Raw genomic sequence first — 18,151 nt, forward strand, 5'->3', positions numbered from 1 at the left:
CCCAGGCATCCCGTCAGTAATGCAGTCCTGACAGGGTGCAGCGCAGGGGGGACAGTAATCAGCCTGCTCAGCGATCGCTGCATCAGGCATGTGAGATCGGGGTGCCGGACATTAGGGGGTGCCTGTGCGCACCAGGCACCCCCCTGCGCACACCTATGCCCCATACACTAGAATGATCATGCCCGATTTAAGCCCAATTCGGGACGATATATAGGGTGAAATCTGGCATTTTAGCTGTGTATCCGATCCGATCCAGTACGCGGCCCCGTGAGCGTCGGATCGGATTCCCTAGATTGTTAGTTCTGCACTCGTGATATGTTGGTTCCTGCAGGCATGGCTGGGATCGCATACGATATATCGCATGCAAAATGTACCAAATCGTATGGAATCTCTCCCGGGAAGCTCCCGGTAGAGTTCAAGGAAAATCGCCCTGACTTCAGCCTCAGACATGTCGTTCTAGTGTATGGGGCCCTTTAGCGCTCTAGCCCTGGTTGTCACAGATCCTGTCTGATCCTTTTACTCAAGTATTTGCTGTAAGTCTTTTATGTATGCTTTTGCTGTATGTTGACAGCAGACAATCTTCTTGTTAATTTTGGTTTTAATACTCTAATTCACTACAAGAGCTGTCTATTTTCTCATAGTGGCTCAGAGGACAGCTCTGACGATGAGCTGATCGGCCCTCCTGCACCAGCCAGTGTTTCTCAGGATCCACATGATGAAATGATTGGCCCTCCCCTTCCTCCCGGTTACAAAGACAGTGATGAGGAGGATGAGGACAATGAGGACGACGATGATGATGTAAGTTTTTTTTTTTTTTTAATAAAGTAATTTTTATTCAATAATATGTAGATTGAGTTACAGACATTGCATATCAACGGCATATCACATCATCACATTAATCACATCTTCGTTTACATACATTTTGTCAGCCCGTCTGAACTTGCAACATCTGCAACCAGTATATAAATCAACATATCCGTTTTTTAATTTTTACCCTTAAACTAACCCACAAAAGGGTACATAAAAAGAAAAATAAAAAGAAATAAGAAACATAGGAAGAACATAATGAGAAATAGTCATCTGAACTAGGACCTTATCAGTCGCATATGTATTAAGGCAAGCCCGCAGAGCTGCGCTGTCAGCCTTTTAGACATACATCATTATATATTAGATCAGTGGCACAATAGCTCTTCGGTATCCTCTATGATTGAGGGACTAGGTGGGAGTGGGGAGATTCCAGCCAGCGAGACCAAATTCTTTCAAACTTGGCCGCTGCGTTCTGTTTCATATAAATATATCTTTCCTTGAGTATTGTGTCGTTAACCAAGGTCTTGAGTGCAGAGATTAAAGGACCGCTAGGGGCCATCCAGAGTCTCGCAATGCACACCTTAGCCAAGGCACATACACTGCGAGCATATAGATCGACCGGGCCAGTCTCAGAAGTAGAGCCTCCTATCCCCAAAATACAGAATTGTGGGGTAAGCAGTCCGCCAGTCACTCCAGTACTCTCCAGCACCGATCTAACCCCCGACCAGAACACCCGTAGTCTTGGACAATCCCACACCATATGCCAAAATGTTCCCATATCCGCCTCGCACTTAGGGCAGAGACCAGATCTGCCAGTCCCAAAAGAGGCCAGTCTAGCTGGAGTCATATATGTTCTATGTAGAATGAAGAATTGGATTTGTTGGTATCTGAGGGACTTGGTGACCGTGGCGGGGTATTCCAGAGCAAGAGCCCAGTCCTCCTCACCCATGAGACCTACATCCTCCTCCCATTTTCCACGGAGACGTGTCAGCGGGTCCGCATGGATTTTGGTGAGAAGATATCCATACGCAAGGGAAACCATCTTAGTTCGACCCAATGTAGTTACAAAGGTCTTGATGGGAAATGGGAGGATTCGCGGGGGGGAATCCGCAAACTGGGACTGGAGGGCATGTCGAAGTTGAAGGTATCTGAAAAAATATGAGTTAGGTAAGCCAAACTCATCTTTCAGTTGCTGAAAGGATTTGAGTGAGTCATTTAGGTAGAGTTGGGAAATAGAGACCACCGATCTAGGGGCCCACACCTCCCGTCCCTCAAGCGCATGCAACTCAGGAAGCCAGTCAGAGTACCAAAGGGGGGTGTCTGGGTCCAGGTCGACGTACCCTAAGAGGTCTCTCAGGGCCCGCCATATTTTTAAGGCCTGAAAAATAATAGGGGGAAGGAACCGGGCCCCGCTCCCACTCAGCAGCACCTGTATAGGAGAGAGGTGAGGAAAATAGCAGCGGATAAACTCGCACTGCAAGGTATCATCACCAGAATCCCGCACCCATACACTAATATGAGTCAGCTGAGCAGCGTAGTAATACATCTGGAAATTAGGCAAGGCTAGGTCGCCATCAGAGCGCAGCCTAGTAAGAGTATTTAATTGTATCCTAGGTCGTTTGTTAGCCCAAACAAGTGAGGATAGAACACTATTTAGTTTCCTAAAGAATGTTGGATAGATATATACAGGGGATTGAAGTATAATGTATAGGAGTTTGGGCAGTATGATCATTTTGATGAGATTAACCCTGCCAGACACCGTCAATGGAAGCCTACACCAGGTTTTGGATTTGCACACTATCTGCTGCATGGTCGGGTCCAGATTCAGAGGGATGAAATCAGAAGGGTCATTAGTTATTTGGATTCCAAGGTATTTAAATTGTGTTGTCCAACATAATGGTAGGGAAATTTTTGGAACAGTAGGAGGGAGGCCTATGACTGGCATAATATATGATTTAGACCAGTTGATCAGAAGACCCGAGTGAGCACCAAAGTCCTCAATCACACGCAGCAGAACGGGCATTGACCTGGCGTAGTCTTGCAAAAATAATAACATGTCGTCGGCATAAAGTGCTATCCTATCCTCGCGTGAGCCCGTGCAAATTCCCATAATATCTGGGTGTGATCGTATCAAACAGGCCAAGGGCTCGATGGCCAAGGCAAACAGTGCGGGGGATAGGGGACAGCCCTGTCTGGTACCCCGGGACAATTGAAAGGAGGGGGATACATAACCATTCACCAAGATCCTGGCACTCGGATGCTGGTACAATAATTTAGTCCATCTGATATAGTTGGGCCCAAAGCCCATACAAGACATCACCTCCCATAAATAGGCCCATTCAATACTGTCAAAGGCCTTGGCCGCGTCCAGCGAGACCACAGCCGAGTCAGAAGGGAAGTCACGTGGGAGTTGTAAAATGGTATACAGTCTACGTAGGTTGATAGATGTGGACTTCCCAGGCATGAAACCAGTCTGATCTGGATGAATGAGGGAGGTGATCACTGTATTAAGTCGTACTGCCAATATCTTTGCCAGGATCTTGGCGTCGGTGGGGATTAGGGATATCGGTCTATAGGAATCCGGAGACCTAGGGTCTTTACCGGGCTTCGGGATCACTATTATAATTGCCTCTGACATAGAGGGGGGAAGTTCGTTATTGGAAAATATATCTAAGAATAAGGCATGGAGCCTGGGCCCGAAAAAATCAACGTGAGTTTTGTATACTTCTGAGGGAATTCCGTCACACCCCGGGGCCTTGCCATTGGGAGACATACCAACAGCCGCAGTCACCTCCGCGAGCGTCAAGGGTGCTTCCAGTGCCTCACGGGCCTCGGGGGGGAGCACTGGTAGCGAGATACCCGCCAAATAGTAGGAGAGATCCATAGTGGAGAACGTCAATTGTGAACTGTAAACTTTGGTGTAGTAGGATCGGAATAGCTGCGCAATGTCCGGTGTGGTGTCAACAAAGGACCCATCCCCATCGGACATTTGTGTAATTACAGTCCCAGGGCGATCCTGATGTATCAGCCGGGCCAGGAGGCCACCCGTCCTATCAGCCTGCATATAAATATTAGTGGCCCTAAAGAGGAGGGACCGTGAGTTTTTATCGGTCAGGTGGGCAAGCCACGCCGACTGGGCCACCAGCCATCGTGTTTTCGTCGTGGGGGTACCATCTAGCAAATATTGAGACTCTAAATCCCTGGCGTCACTCTCCAGGGTCTTCTCCCTTTCTCTAGAGGACACTTTGTGAGCTGCTATGCGTCCTATATAAGAGCCCCTCAGAAAAGCCTTAAATGAATCCCATACCATAGTTCCCGGGGCAGATCCTGTGTTGTCGCTAAAGTAACCCTCCCACTGAGTCTCCAGGTCATCACAGTCACCCAGCTGAGTCAGCCAAGATGGGTGCAACTTCCAATAAGAGTGTCCCCTCTGACCCTTCACAGCTAGAGTCATCAGCAAGGGGGAATGGTCAGAGATCCCTCGGGCCTCATAACGGACGTCAGTGATCGCAGGGATAAGGGCGGGGGACACCAGTACCAGGTCTATTCTAGAAAAGGAGCCATGTGTGCCGGAGAAACAGGAGAACTGACGGACTGCAGGGTGGCGAAGCCTCCACACATCAACCCATTGTAGATTATTCAAAAAATCAGCAAATTTGGTATACCCACTGCCCACCATCACATCATTCGGAGACCGCCATCGGTCCACAGAGACATCTAATATATTATTAAAGTCGCCCAGACATATCACCGGAGTGGTAGGGGAGGAAGCTATAAAAGATGCAGCTTGCTGCAGTACAGCGTATGAAAAAGGAGGGGGGACATACACTGCTAAGATGTAATATGGCTGGGAACTTAGTTTGCATTCCAGAAACACAAATCTGCCATACGTGTCAGTTTTGACCGATATTAACTCAAATTGCACCGTTTTCTTAATCAGAACAGACACTCCCCTGGAGAAGGAGGAATGAGAGGCATGATAAGCCCATCCCACCCAGGCCCGTCTTAGAGATAGCAACCTATTTCCCTGCAAGTGGGTCTCGCTGAGGCATGCAATGTCCGGGTCATATTTCTTAATCATATTTAGAACCAAAGAACGTTTGATTTTGTTATTTAGTCCCCGGACATTCCATGCCAGGAATCTCAAGTTACTCATGACCCCAGGTATATTCTATGTACCACACGGATAGACATCGCACAATATATATCCAAACATCAGCACCATTAGCCATAGCGACATATATCTCATAGGAGCTCTGCGTTATAAGCCACAATATCTGGTATATCAAACATCCCAGTTTTAGAGAAAACATAGATATGAAAAATAATAAACTAAAGAAAAGAAACCAAAAACAACAAGAAGAGCCGCAACTAGCAGCTTCCCAACCATCCCTCCCCTCCCCGTACACCACCCCGAACTCCGGCATACTTATATCCCAAAACGCCAAATCCAACTACCAAATGCTAAGAAGGCCCAGATTCTCAATTTAACCTAAACCCTCTAAACCAGTAGCACCTGAACTTGGAAAAGTCTTGAGCCACCAATGCAAAAGGTGGGGGGCTCCCCGAATTGTGGTCGTCTCCTCCGGTGGTCAAGATCCCGGCATCTTCAGCGCGGGGAATCAGTCCGGAGCTAGCTGACGAGCACCCGGCGCATATCCGTCCAGCCACTGGGCCGCCTCTCTAGGAGAATTAAAAAACTTGGTCTCCCCATCCGCCACCACTCGGAGCCGAGAGGGAAACAGCATGGAGTATGAGAGGTTGAGGTCCCGCAAGCGTCGCTTGATAGGCATAAACTGGGCCCTGTCCTTCTGAACGTCCGCGGCAAAGTCCGGGAAGGCCGACACTCTGACTCCGTTGCGGACCAATGGGCCCTTTGTGCGGCCAAGGCGGAGGACCGAGTCACGATCCTTATAGTGCAGGAATTTGGCGATGAAGGTGCGAGGAGGGGCACCAGGAGGTAATGGCCGAGATGGTATCCTGTGCGCTCGCTCCACCGTGAATTGTGCCGTAAAGGACTCAGCCCCATATATCTCTTTGAGCCAGGATTCGAGGAAGTCCTCCGGCTGCGAGCCCTCCTCTCTCTCTCTGGCAGACCCACAAATCGGACATTGTTTCTGCGCAGTCGACCCTCCATGTCTAGGAGCTTGGTTTGGAGAGATGAGACCTGCTGGGTCACTGCGGACACGGATTGCTTAAGGGGGCCACACACATCCTCCAAGTTGGAAACACGCGTCTCCGCCTCACCCACTCTCTCACGTATACGTTGAACATCTTGTCGTAGTAAGGAGAGGTCGCACTGCACCTTTTCCATCTTATCGGAGAGACGCTGCTCACTGCCCGCTATAGCTTCCAACACCTGCTGGATAGACGGCGCCTCCGCTGTCATTGGGGAGTTGGTGATAGACGCTGGAGGGGAGCTTGAGTGTGTTGGAGAGGCACCCTGAGGTGGAGCCGATGACCCCTTGGGGTTGGGTTGCCTAGTAAATCTTTCCAGTTTGGCCGCGGCCGCACTCCGGCCTCCCCCAACCATATTGACAGATGTCGGTCACCCACTCCTCCGAGCAGAGTTGTAGTATAAAGTATAATTAGGAGACAGCAGGCTGTATGCTTTTAAAGCCGGGAAGGATCTTTGGTTCCAAATATCAATGGACAAGAGCACAGGCTTTGTGTAAAAAATAAAAAATAGTATATGATATTGATGTTATTGAGGGGAGAATGTCCTGCAGCAAATTCCAGGTAGAAGCAGAGTATTAGTGTGTGTCACACTATGAATTATTAATGTAACACAAGAGTGCATTGAGTTGCAGTGTGCATGCAGTCCTTGCAGGGTAGGCAGGGATGTCTGTGTGCTGAGACTGTCTGTTGAACTGCACCCAAAATGGCCACCGGGCTTTTAATCACTTCACCCCTTCACTGGAGTACCTGTGCCTTATTGTGTAGTCAGGAGTCTCAGGTCCTCATCAGCCAGGTACAGGAGGGCAGGAGGGCTTTCAGTGTCCCCTGCAGTGTGCCCAGCGTCAGCCAGCGTCGCCCGCCCGTTCGTCCGTCCGTCAAGAGGGTCCTGTAGCCGCGCGGCCGGGAGCGCCAAACTCGAGGCCGGGGGGTCCGGAGGAGTCACAGGCCTCAAAGCCGGAAGTCGTCCGCCGCGGTCAGACAGCGCCCAGAGACCCCGGACAAAGGTGCCCGCCGCTGCTCGGAGGTGAGGGGGGACCAGCACCGGGGGGTAGACGCTCCGGAGGGACACAGGATAGGTGCAGGATATATAAAATCGGGGAGCTCCCGGGATCCGCTGCTTACTCCCTCACCGCCGTGGCCACGCCTCGATGATGTAAGTTTAAGATTGATTCTGTGATGTAGGGTGCTGTATGTTTGGGATCTGATTGTCTTCCTGAAAGTTCTCGCCGTCACGGTCTTTGAGATATTGCTCAGATGCATTCTTGTTATCATACTATAAATGTGACCCTGTTTTTGGGGCCCTGGGTTTGTAGATGACAGTTGGAGCACAAATATAAAATGCACGAGTCTTGGCAGCTATCTTATTTTCTTTAAGGAAATCTATTTTTTTTTTTCCCTTCTCTTTTTTCTTTCTTTTTGTTTCCTTCTTTTTTTTTTTTAATTTTTTTTAACATATGTGAATTTGTTTTAAAAATGATTATCTTTTATTTATAAAGCACCACAATTTTTTTTGCGGTGATGTACATAGGGGTAACACAACACCTACAACAAAGTGTGTAATTATGCTAGTGTCCGTTTTAGCATTCTGCACCTGTCACAACCTGTGCAGTTCCTCTTTCCTGCCTGGGGTGTCAGTCTCTGCTCTGGTGCTTCAGCACTGAGATACAGACCAGAGTCTGCTAGATGTACCAGAGCAGAGAGTGACACCCCTGGCAGGAAAGAGGAACTGCATGGGATGTGACAGGAGCAGGGTGCTAGAATGAACACTATAATGCCACAGACAAGAACATAACTTACATTTATGCATGCAGTGCTCAGTTACATGCTGCGGGGCTATGCGTGGACACAAAGCGGATGGTTCTAAGTCAGGTGCAGCCGGGTCTTCGTCTTTTGCCGGTATGTTTTCTGTAAATGTAAATGTAGCTATAAGCCCTTCCCTGGTGTACAGCCATGCCTGCAAATGTGCAAGGACTGAGACGTCCGCTGTCAGCTGAATTATAGCTTTGAGAAACCAACGAAACTTGAATCGGCCCTTTGGCAGGTGCTGAATATCCATTTGAATATATGAGGCTCTGTACGCAACCATTCTCAGCGACACGCCCACGATATTCCTATAATTCGCCCATCTCCATGCATCCGCTTAGCAACCTCCCTGTTTTTCCAAATAGCTTTCAACACTGGCAGTATGTCCAGGTCAGCTCCAAACCGAGAGAGGAGGGCAGAGTTGGTGATTGCAGAGTAGGAGGATGCACCATAGGTTTCAATGAAGAGATGAGTTTCATGAGCACTTTTAATAAAAGGCTGGATTATTGGAGGCAAGTCTGATATGGCGTGGGAGGATGAGAGTGGCGAGCGAGAAATCCTGATGGCCAGAGAGGGAGTAGGTAATCCAGGCGGAATAGAGGAGGCGGTAGTTGGCAGCAGTGAGTCTGTGGAAATAAGGATGAAGATGTAAGTGACTGAGAGCTATGTAAGTAAGTGACGGGAGTTGAGTTTTATCATATGGGTACAGGGAGGCGATGGAGCTACTGGGAGAATTAAGAATGAAATGAAGAGGCAAATTGGGAGGTTGGAGGTCATCAGTCACACAAGCTCTGGCCCCTTACTCCCCATGAGTGATGGAAGATAGACCAGCTCTAAGGCTGGGTACACACCTAGCAATGTGTACCTAGCCCGCCATCGCAGCTAACGGGACCCGGCATGCGGCAAGTGCATACACAGTGTTTGCAAAAGCCTGCTATAGCGCGGATTTTACCGAATATGGAGGACCGGGGACTCCCTTTTTCAGAATGGGTGGGTCCCTGGGGACGCGCTCCCCTGGGATTAGCTGCAGGTTTAATAGTATAAAAGTGGAAGAGGAGCCAGCCGGGCAAGGGAGACCTCAATCATAGCCAATTGCCAATCCCAGTGTAGCGTGTTTAGTGAAGAATACACAGCCTTCCCCCCCCCTCTCCCCATCTGAGGAACAGCGCCGATGTTCAGTGTGCAACAAACGAAGGTGACTCCAAGTCCTTGTCTGCTGTGTCTCGGCAGCAGGCGCAGGAGATAGAACCCCCTGGGATATATGATATATAGGCGTATAGAGGTATGATAGACTGCATAGTCATACTATAACCGCACACAGCTGTATGAGTGAGGGGCAGCCTACACAGTGACGTGGCGGGAACACCTTGGATTGTTCTAACACACTACACTTATCTCAGGACCAGCGCCGGCAACACCTGCCGCAAACACACTATCCAGCACACATTAACAAGAGGCAGCAGGGATACCCACACACTGAGACGCCCACTGCGAACAGAGGGGGTCATTCAGACCTGATCACACGCTACATTTCTTTGCAATGCTGCGATCAGGTCAGGACTGCGCATGCGTATGCTCCGCAATGCACAGGCGCGTCGCCCCCCCGGCGAAGGGAACGCCAGATAGCGACAGGTTTAACAAAGAAAGCGATCGCATGAGCGATTGCAAGAAGATTGACAGGAAGAGGGCGTTTGTGGGTGTCAACTGACCGTTTCTAGGGAGTGTCTGGGAAAGCGCAGGCATGCCCAGCCGTTTGGAGGGAGGATTCCTGACATCAGCTCCGGGCCGGATCATCGCAGTGGTAGAGCAAGTCCGGAGCTGTGCAGAGACTGCAGCTCTCTGCACAAGCGATCGCACCCCTGCACAGCGTTTACCTCCTCCCCCTGTAGGCGGCAACTACCTGATCGCAGCACTGCAATCAACGCCTGCGTGCGATCAGGTCTGAATCACCGACAGTGTGCTGGGATCCCTGCTGCCTCTTGTTAATGTGTGTTGGATAGTGTGCTTGTGGCGGGTGATGGCGGCGCTGGTCCTGAGATCAGTGTACAGCCGCGGCCAAAGGTTTTGTGAATGACACAAGTATTGGTTTTTACAAAGTTTGCTGCTTCAGTGTTTTTATACCTTTTTGTCAGATGTGACTATGGTATACTGAAGTAAAATTACTAGCATTCCATACGTATCAAAGGCTTTTATTGACAATGATATTAAGTTTATGCAAAGAGTCAACATGCAGTGTTGACCCTTGTTTTTCAAGACCTCTGCAATTCGCCCTGGCACGCTGTCAACCAACTTCTGGGCCACATACTGACTGACGGCCGCCCATTCTTGCCTAATCAACGCTTGAAGTTTGTCAGAAATATATATATTTTTTTAACACTAGACGATGTACCCTATGGGCTGTAACACACGCGCCGGTTTCTCCCGGATGGCAAAAAGCCGGACAAACTTTGTCCGGCTTTTTGCCATCCGGGAGAAACCGGCAGAGTCTCTCACACACAACGGCTTTGAGCCATGTGTGATGCTGTGCGCATGCGCAGCATTAGACACGGCTTGGAAAAAAACCGTTGTGTGTGAAAGCTCCCCTTCATACACACGGTTCACTGGCTGCAAAGACGGCCCGGCAGCCGGACCTTCCAGTGGATAGTTCCGGCTGCAACCCGGCAGCCGGGCCAGGGCCGTGCAGTGTGTAAGGACACTACTCCTCACACTGTTCATTACAATGCCGGCACGGGAAAAAGCTGGCTCGTGTGTTTTAGCCCTATATGTCGCTCCGATCCACGGGATTGGGCAACGTATCGTCTGTGTATGGGACATTTACTAAGCAGTGATAAGAGTGGAGAAGTGAGTGAGCCAGTGGAGAAGTTGCCACATCAACCAATCAGCAGCTCTGTATAATTTTATGGTATGCAAATTATAGCTGTTACTTCAGTGCTGATTGGTTGCCATGGGCAACTTCTCCACTGGCTCACTTCTCCGCTCTTATCACTGCTTAGTAAATGTCCCTCTCAGTCTGTGTGACCGTTTCAAAGTATGAGCACGGGTAGAACAGGCAGCAGACTGGACCATTTATTCCAGCTTCATTATTGCTCTCAGTAATGCACAGATATCGCTGTGCGGCTTTACTGTGCTCGGTTTATGTGTTATATGGCTGTGAAGGGTTCACGTTGTCATGCCTGGCAGCTGCCGCTTGGGTAAAGTGTATTACCATCAGTAATACCGTCCTCTCAGCTTGTAGCCTTCATCTCATGGGAAAATTGCAGCATGCATGTATCATTTAACTCAGTGTTTGCTCACCTCCGTACTCAAGGCACACAAAGAGGGGTATCCTATTACCAGTGGTAATTTACCGCACTGCAAAAATGGGCATCTACAGCGATAGACGATCCAATTATTGCCCGTTTTTTACCCTTCAGTAAATGACCCTGTATCGCACAGAGACACATAGAAAAGCCAAGGACTGTAGATGTGTTTCCACGGCAGTGATCGAGGATTTTGAGAAGACTTAACGGATATTTGGTTTCGCCTCCTTCCCCCTGATATGTGCCGGTGCCCACGGTAATTAACAGCGGTGAATTGCGTATCGGCCTAATTAAGTCACCTTTGCTCCAGTATGTCTATCCTTAAAACCTGGACTGTAATACCCCTTTTACACCGCCTTCTTTTAACACGGGTTATTGCACATGAGCGCGCATAACCCGTGTTACTGTGCGGTGTAAATGGGCCCAGTTGGAATAATCTTGGTCGAGTGACCGTGTATTCCAACTCTGGTAGTTTGCAGGGTTGAACACGTGTTCCACCCGGCAAACTACCAGAATCCGAGTCGCATCGACACGGCTCCCGTTCACTGTGTATGTACGGCAGCTCTTGGAGATCATGTGATCTCCAAGCGCCGTCACCGCTGACGTCCCCAACCCGGAAATATGCCGGGTTGGATTCAGCGGTGGGAAAGGGGCCTGAGACGGGTCGCAGCCGTGAAGCTTCCATGTCAGGCTCCCAGGTGCGAGCCGCTGTATCAGGTATAAAAGAGGTATTACTGTGCTTTGAGTTCCGTGGTTGAGAAACACTGATGCAACTAAACAACAGCTGTAAAACGAAGTTATTGGAATTGTGTTAACGCCATCTGAAATATACTTCTACTTCATAGTAAAATGTATTTTGTTATGTAGTGTCTCTTTAAGAGTTGACCTAGGAAATCTATATATAAGAGCTTTGCCCTCTCGACAGCCAGGGCAATATTATTATTAAATAAAGTAGCTGTTCCCTGCCGGAGCACCCGGTAACCGGCTCTGTGATGGATCCGTGAATTCTCACATCGAGCAGCTAATAACTTTGCTGGGAACTCTTCCTGCAGATACAAGATGAATCGCAGCCTTCTGCCAACCTATACAAACCATAGCACAAAGCAGGGAAAGGCCTGTGATCTATTTGCAGGGTGGGTGGCATGTTGTGCTTTTGCCAAGTGTGAAACCTTTCATGTGGTCTCAAGATGGACGGCCCCTCGTTTATCATGTGTGCCCCGTCTCGGTGCTCCAGCATCACAGATGACCTTGTGGCACAATGTTATGTCTGTACGCCAGTCCACGCTTTGAAAAGCCACGTGCATGTGATATGTAGATAGTATTACTCACCCAGTTGTTAGGAAAACCCCTATTTGGGATCATTAGTCTTGGAGATGACTATTGTTAGCATTTTATTTCATACTGGTCATGCTGCATTTCTCAGTGAGCGCCATGCCAGTGTCTCTCCGTAAATCGCAGCGTAATAAGCGCATTCTTTATCCACGCTGTCACGTGGCAGCTTGCCAGCCTTGCACACAACGTGGTGACTTTATCCCTAATGTATGCTGCATGGGAAGGTCTAATAGGGTCTTAACCGCAGCTCCCAGAAGCCTCAGCAACCAGTGACTATACTTCAATGGACCACTTCCTTAAAACTACAAAGGTAATCAACTGTTGTCATAAAACATTACATAATTAACGTTGAACAGATTTGAGTTAAACAAAACAGGAAGCAGGAAGTCCCATGAACCTGGGAATGTCATGCCTTGTGTATAGATTACAGCGCTGCCTGGACGTGCTGTAATTGGGTTTATTTGGACATTTTCCTATTAGGTACATATGCATACATACAGATGTGTCCTTGTACACTCTTGCCACAGTTGCGCCGTACAGCTTTTCTCAGCGCACCAGGTCCTGCGCGTCTCGACTTGCGCCGAGCATCTTCCTTACTTGAGTGTGCGTAATAGACGCACAAATGAAACTATCAGATGTGGCGAATCTGTTTCATGAGACTGCGCCGATTCATTTATAACATTTGATGTAAAGCGATACGATGCTGCGTGACCGGCGGTAAGCATACAGACGCCAGGATCCCGGCAGCGGAATCCCGGTGGGGGGGCAGGTGCAGCAAGCACTTTGCAGGCTTTCCTCGCTGTGGGTTCGGTGGCAACCTGTCACGAGTTCTATTATCACTTGATGGGACACCCACGAGTGGGAAATGTTCCTGCTAGTCGTCATGCCGACCGTCGGGATTGTGAGGGGGCGGGATGTTGGGGGAGGTTATGTGACCGTGGGTCTCCTGACCGCCGGTCACATGACTGCATTCCCATGCCACGGCTTTTTTCACATCAAGTTCCGTTGTGCTTACTCTGTGATTTTGTACATATTTAAAACTATTTCCTCTGTGGTTGAAGCGGCCGCCCGGTGTCTCTGGTACAGACTGAGCAGTGTTTCACTGTGTTTACGGCGCAAATAAGATGTAGATTTAAAGAAAATGTTTTTACGCTACGCCGCTCAGCTCCCTTGCACCAAACGTCTCAATAGAATACATTTCAATAGAATTGCAATGTCCGGTTGGCCAGATTCTTTAGACTGTAAAATGTATTATGTGGAACAATTATGCAATGTCACTATAATTAATTTCAACATACACATGCCACATGCAACCCAATGTTGTTCTAACTACAAACAAAAAAAGCACATCCTTAATTCATTATGTTTAACATTGTTTCTAATACAGTCTATTTTCTCATTGGTTTGGCGTGATAATCTCGGGATTTCCCAGGCAGCTGGTGAGATGGTACATCTTGCAGTCGGCTTGACATCTTGCAATCTGTATTGAAATGTTATGTCTGCGTCAGTTCCAGTTAATTTATAAACATTTAACAAGGAATGGCTAATAATTTACTGTGTTTTTTTTTAAATTCAATAAATTTTTTATTGGGTTTTACATTGATTTAACATTTAAACATTGCCAAGGGCAATACATAACAGACATACAAAATACAAACTAAAACAATAAAGCAAATAAAGAGCAATAAAATAACAACAGGCTTACGGTTGTGTATAAAGCGCATATCGGGACGTGTGGACATGTATCCCAGTCAAATACATATATCAACAGAGCAGTGATGACCCATCGTTACTATATATTTTACCCACAGCGTATTACACGTTGCCACTGCATTAACATTCATCCGAGCCCGGCCGGCCGCGGGCCACACACCCCACAGATCTCCCATAGTAGGCACTCATGACAATTGATTAAATAATTCTAGGGCTCAGCAGTACTTATCCGTGAAATGAAATAGCGAGAACTCATCCACTTTCCCCATATAGCAGTAAACTTTTTTTCCGCATTCCTGGCCAGGTATACAAATTTTTCATGTGTAACAGAAGTGTTAACCAGAGAAATCCAGGATTGTGGGGCTGGGGCTTCATTAGCCAACCACAGTCTGGCTATGCAAACCTTGGCCAAAGCACAGAGGTTCACAACATAGCGTCGACTGGGCGGATCCAGAACCTCCTCATCCATAGTCGCTAATATACAGGAGATAGGTGTAAGTACGGAAGAGGGGACACCTGTATTAACTATAGCACGCAAAACCTCCTCCCAAAAAACCGACACCAAGGGACATAGCCAGATCATATGCCAAAAGTCTGCTCCCATACTACCACATTTGGGACATTATGAGCTATGGGATCCCCCTATATGCGACAGCCTCACCGGGGTCATATATACCCTATGTAGCACAAACAACTGAATTTGCTGATACCGGGCAGATGAAGTTGAAAGCCGGCACGATCCCAGAGCACCCTCCCATATATCATCCGACAATGGACCCAGATCAGACTCCCACTTAATCTTAAGGGAGACAAGGGGGTCTATGTGATGCATTTGAAGTAAACGGGCGTATATTTTGGAGACTAAATGTCCAGGTCCCACTGTTTTCAATAATATTTTGACCGGAGAATCAGTAAGCGCCGGAGGGCCATCAGGGAATTGGGCAGACATAGCATGTCGCAGTTGAAGGAAGCGAAAAAAATATGCAGAGGGGACGTTAAATTCATGTTGAAGCCGTTGAAAGGATCTAAAAAACCCGTCAGTATATAAGTGTCCCAATGAGATCACTCCCCATGGTTCCCATACCCTCCTGACTTGAAGCTGACATAACTCGGGCAATCCATATTTATTGTCCAGTGGAGTGTCAGGGTCAGTGCCCTGTCCTTGCAGTATACGGTGTACCAGCCTCCAAATAGTAATATATTGTTTTATGAGTGGTAGTGCTGACATTTTGACGCTTCCACAAAGAAGCAGTCTCAATGGGTAACCACCTGGGTATTCCTGCAATACCAACTGTGAGTGTAAACTTGAAGTGTCAGAGTCATTAACCCACTCCCAAAGATGTGCTAATTGTGCTGCAAAGTAATAAAAACGAAAATTGGGAAGAGCCAAACCCCCTGAAGTTTTGGATCTGGTCAAAGTATTAAGTTTCAACCGTGCCCGTTTACTAGCCCAGATCAGAGAAGATAGCAAACCATCAATTCGTTTAAAAATCTTCTGAGGGATGTATACAGGGGATTGTTGTAGAATATACAGGAGTTTGGGCTGGAAGACCATTTTCACCATGTTAACCCTCCCTGTAACTGTCAGGGGTAATTTCCCCCAGACCTTCACTTTACTGCGCAGATAAGTTATTTGTGGTGTGACATTGAGGGAGGTAAATTTGTGAGGGTCATTAGATACCCAAATGCCCAGATATTTAAAGGAGTTCACCCATCTTAATGGGAGAGTAATCAATGGGGAGACAGGGACCTCGCCCTGAAGCGGGATAATGGAGGATTTTTCCCAATTAATTAGGAGCCCAGAGTAACACCCAAACTTGTTAATAATTTCTAAAATCTTAGGCATAGACTCAGCATAACGATCCACAAATAGCAGAACATCATCGGCATATAAAGCTATTTTCTCCTCCCTAGTGCCCACTTTATAACCAAAAATCTCAGAGTTCGCCCGTATAAGGCATGCAAGGGGTTCAATGGCCATAGCAAACAGGGTAGGGGACAGTGGGCACCCCTGGCGTGTACCTCTAGACAAAGGGAAGGAGTGTGATACAAAACCATTCACCGCCACTCTGGCCAGGGGAGAGGAATACATCAACCGAACAAATTTAATAAAGTTGGGGCCTATACCAAACTTGCGCATGATGCTCCACAAGTATTCCCACTCCACGGAATCAAAGGCCTTAGCGGCGTCCAATGATACAACTATGGAGGAGGGTGCCTCACGGGGGATCTGTAGATGGGTAAATAAACGTCTGAGGTTAATGGAGGTTGATTTATTGGGCATAAATCCTGTCTGATCGGGGTGTATAAGTTGCGTAATGACTTGATTCAGTCTACATGCCAGGACTTTGGCCAGAATTTTAATGTCGGTCGGTAAAAGGGAGATAGGTCGATAAGAATCAACCTTCCTGTGATACTTGTCTGGCTTCGGAAGGACAACAATCAATGCCTCCGCCATAGATAATGGGAGGGATTCTTGTGTAAACATCTGATTATATAACTCAAGTAATTGGGGGACAAAAAAATCTAAGTGACGTTTATAGAGCTCAGACGGTATGCCGTCTAGTCCTGAAGCCTTCCCATTGGGAGCAGCATTGATAGCAGCCACAATCTCCTCAGGCGAAATCGGTGCCTCGAGGAAGTCGTGCGCTTCACAAGTCAGTAAGGGGATCTGTATAGACTGTAAATATTCATCTAACTGCATTGGGGTACAGTCTAATTTTGAGCTATATAATCGCCTATAATAGGACACAAATTCAGATGCAATCTGTGGAGTCTGCAATAAAATGGTACCATCTGAGGCCTCAATTTCAACCACGGTGTTAGAGGATCTCTCACCCCGTGCCAGAGAGGCCAAATACGACCCCGGCCTATCCCCAGAAGCATAAAAGGCATGGGAGGAGAAGAGGAGTCTATGCTGAGTCTTTTCCATGAGATATTCCCTCCATTCCCCCTGGGCTGACAACCATGCAGATTTGGAACTATCCAAACAATCCTGTAAGTATTGTGCTTCTGCAGCAATACTTAGGGTCTCCAGTTCGGACTCCCGGTGCCTAAAAAAGGATTTTAGATTAGCCACTCGTTTAATTAAGGTTCCCCGCAAAAAGGCCTTAAACGCATCCCATAAATTAGAGATAGACTGCCCAGCCTTGTTTAACTCAAAAAATTCCCGCCATGCAGACACCAACTCGGAGCCATCGCCCATATGTACAAGCCAGAACGGATTGAACTTCCACACAGTCTGGCCTCTGGAGCATTTGAAATCCAAAATCAAAGTTAAAGGTGAGTGATCCGATATACCTCTAGTCTCATATCTACTATCCCGAACCCTGGGAACCAAGTCGCTCGAGAGAAGGGCCAGGTCAATCCTAGAGAACGAGGAATGGGAATGTGAGAAACATGAGTATTGTTTAACAGATGAATGTCTCAGTCTCCAGGGATCGACCAGGCCCAACCCCGACACAACATCAGCAAAGCCATTCCTTCCAGAGCATGGACCAGAGGGAGCAGTAGAGAATCTATCCATCGCTACATCTAATACATTATTGAAATCCCCCAGACAAACCACAGGTGTTCCCGGTGACAAGGCCATAAACCCTGCAGCTTTTTTTAGGACATCGGAGGAATACGGGGGAGGCACATATACGGCCAATAAAAGCAGAGGGGTACAATGAATTCTACACTTTAAAAACACATATCTCCCCCATGGATCCGATTGTACAGAGTCCAGCATAAAGGGGACGCTCCTCTTTACAAGGATAGAGACCCCCCGAGAGGCAGAAGTGTGTGTAGAGTGGAATGCCCAACCTACCCAAGGTCTCTTAATAGAAAGGGTCCTACTGCCCACCAGGTGAGTCTCCATAAGACATACCACATCAGCAGCATACTGTTTGATTTGTCTAAGCACCAGAGATCGCTTAATTTTATCATTAAGTCCCCTCACATTCCACGACAACATTTTAAGTCCAACCATGAGAAGTCGTTACAATAATAGGGGCCATAGCCCGCAGCCAGCCAGA

At 47.8% G+C, this 18,151-nt stretch overlaps 1 protein-coding gene across 1 annotated transcript in view; it reads left to right on the top strand.

Moving 5' to 3' along the window:
- Window positions 1–18,151, top strand: part of WDR70 (WD repeat domain 70) — a 672,355-nt gene that overhangs the window by 28,979 nt on the left and 625,225 nt on the right. The window contains exon 6 of the mRNA XM_063961183.1: window positions 642–798. Within this exon, the coding sequence (XP_063817253.1) occupies window positions 642–798 (157 nt within the window). The remainder of the gene's footprint in view (window positions 1–641; window positions 799–18,151) is intronic.

The sequence above is a fragment of the Pseudophryne corroboree genome, chromosome 1 (genome assembly GCF_028390025.1).
Source record: "Pseudophryne corroboree isolate aPseCor3 chromosome 1, aPseCor3.hap2, whole genome shotgun sequence".
Lineage (NCBI taxonomy): Eukaryota > Metazoa > Chordata > Amphibia > Anura > Myobatrachidae > Pseudophryne > Pseudophryne corroboree.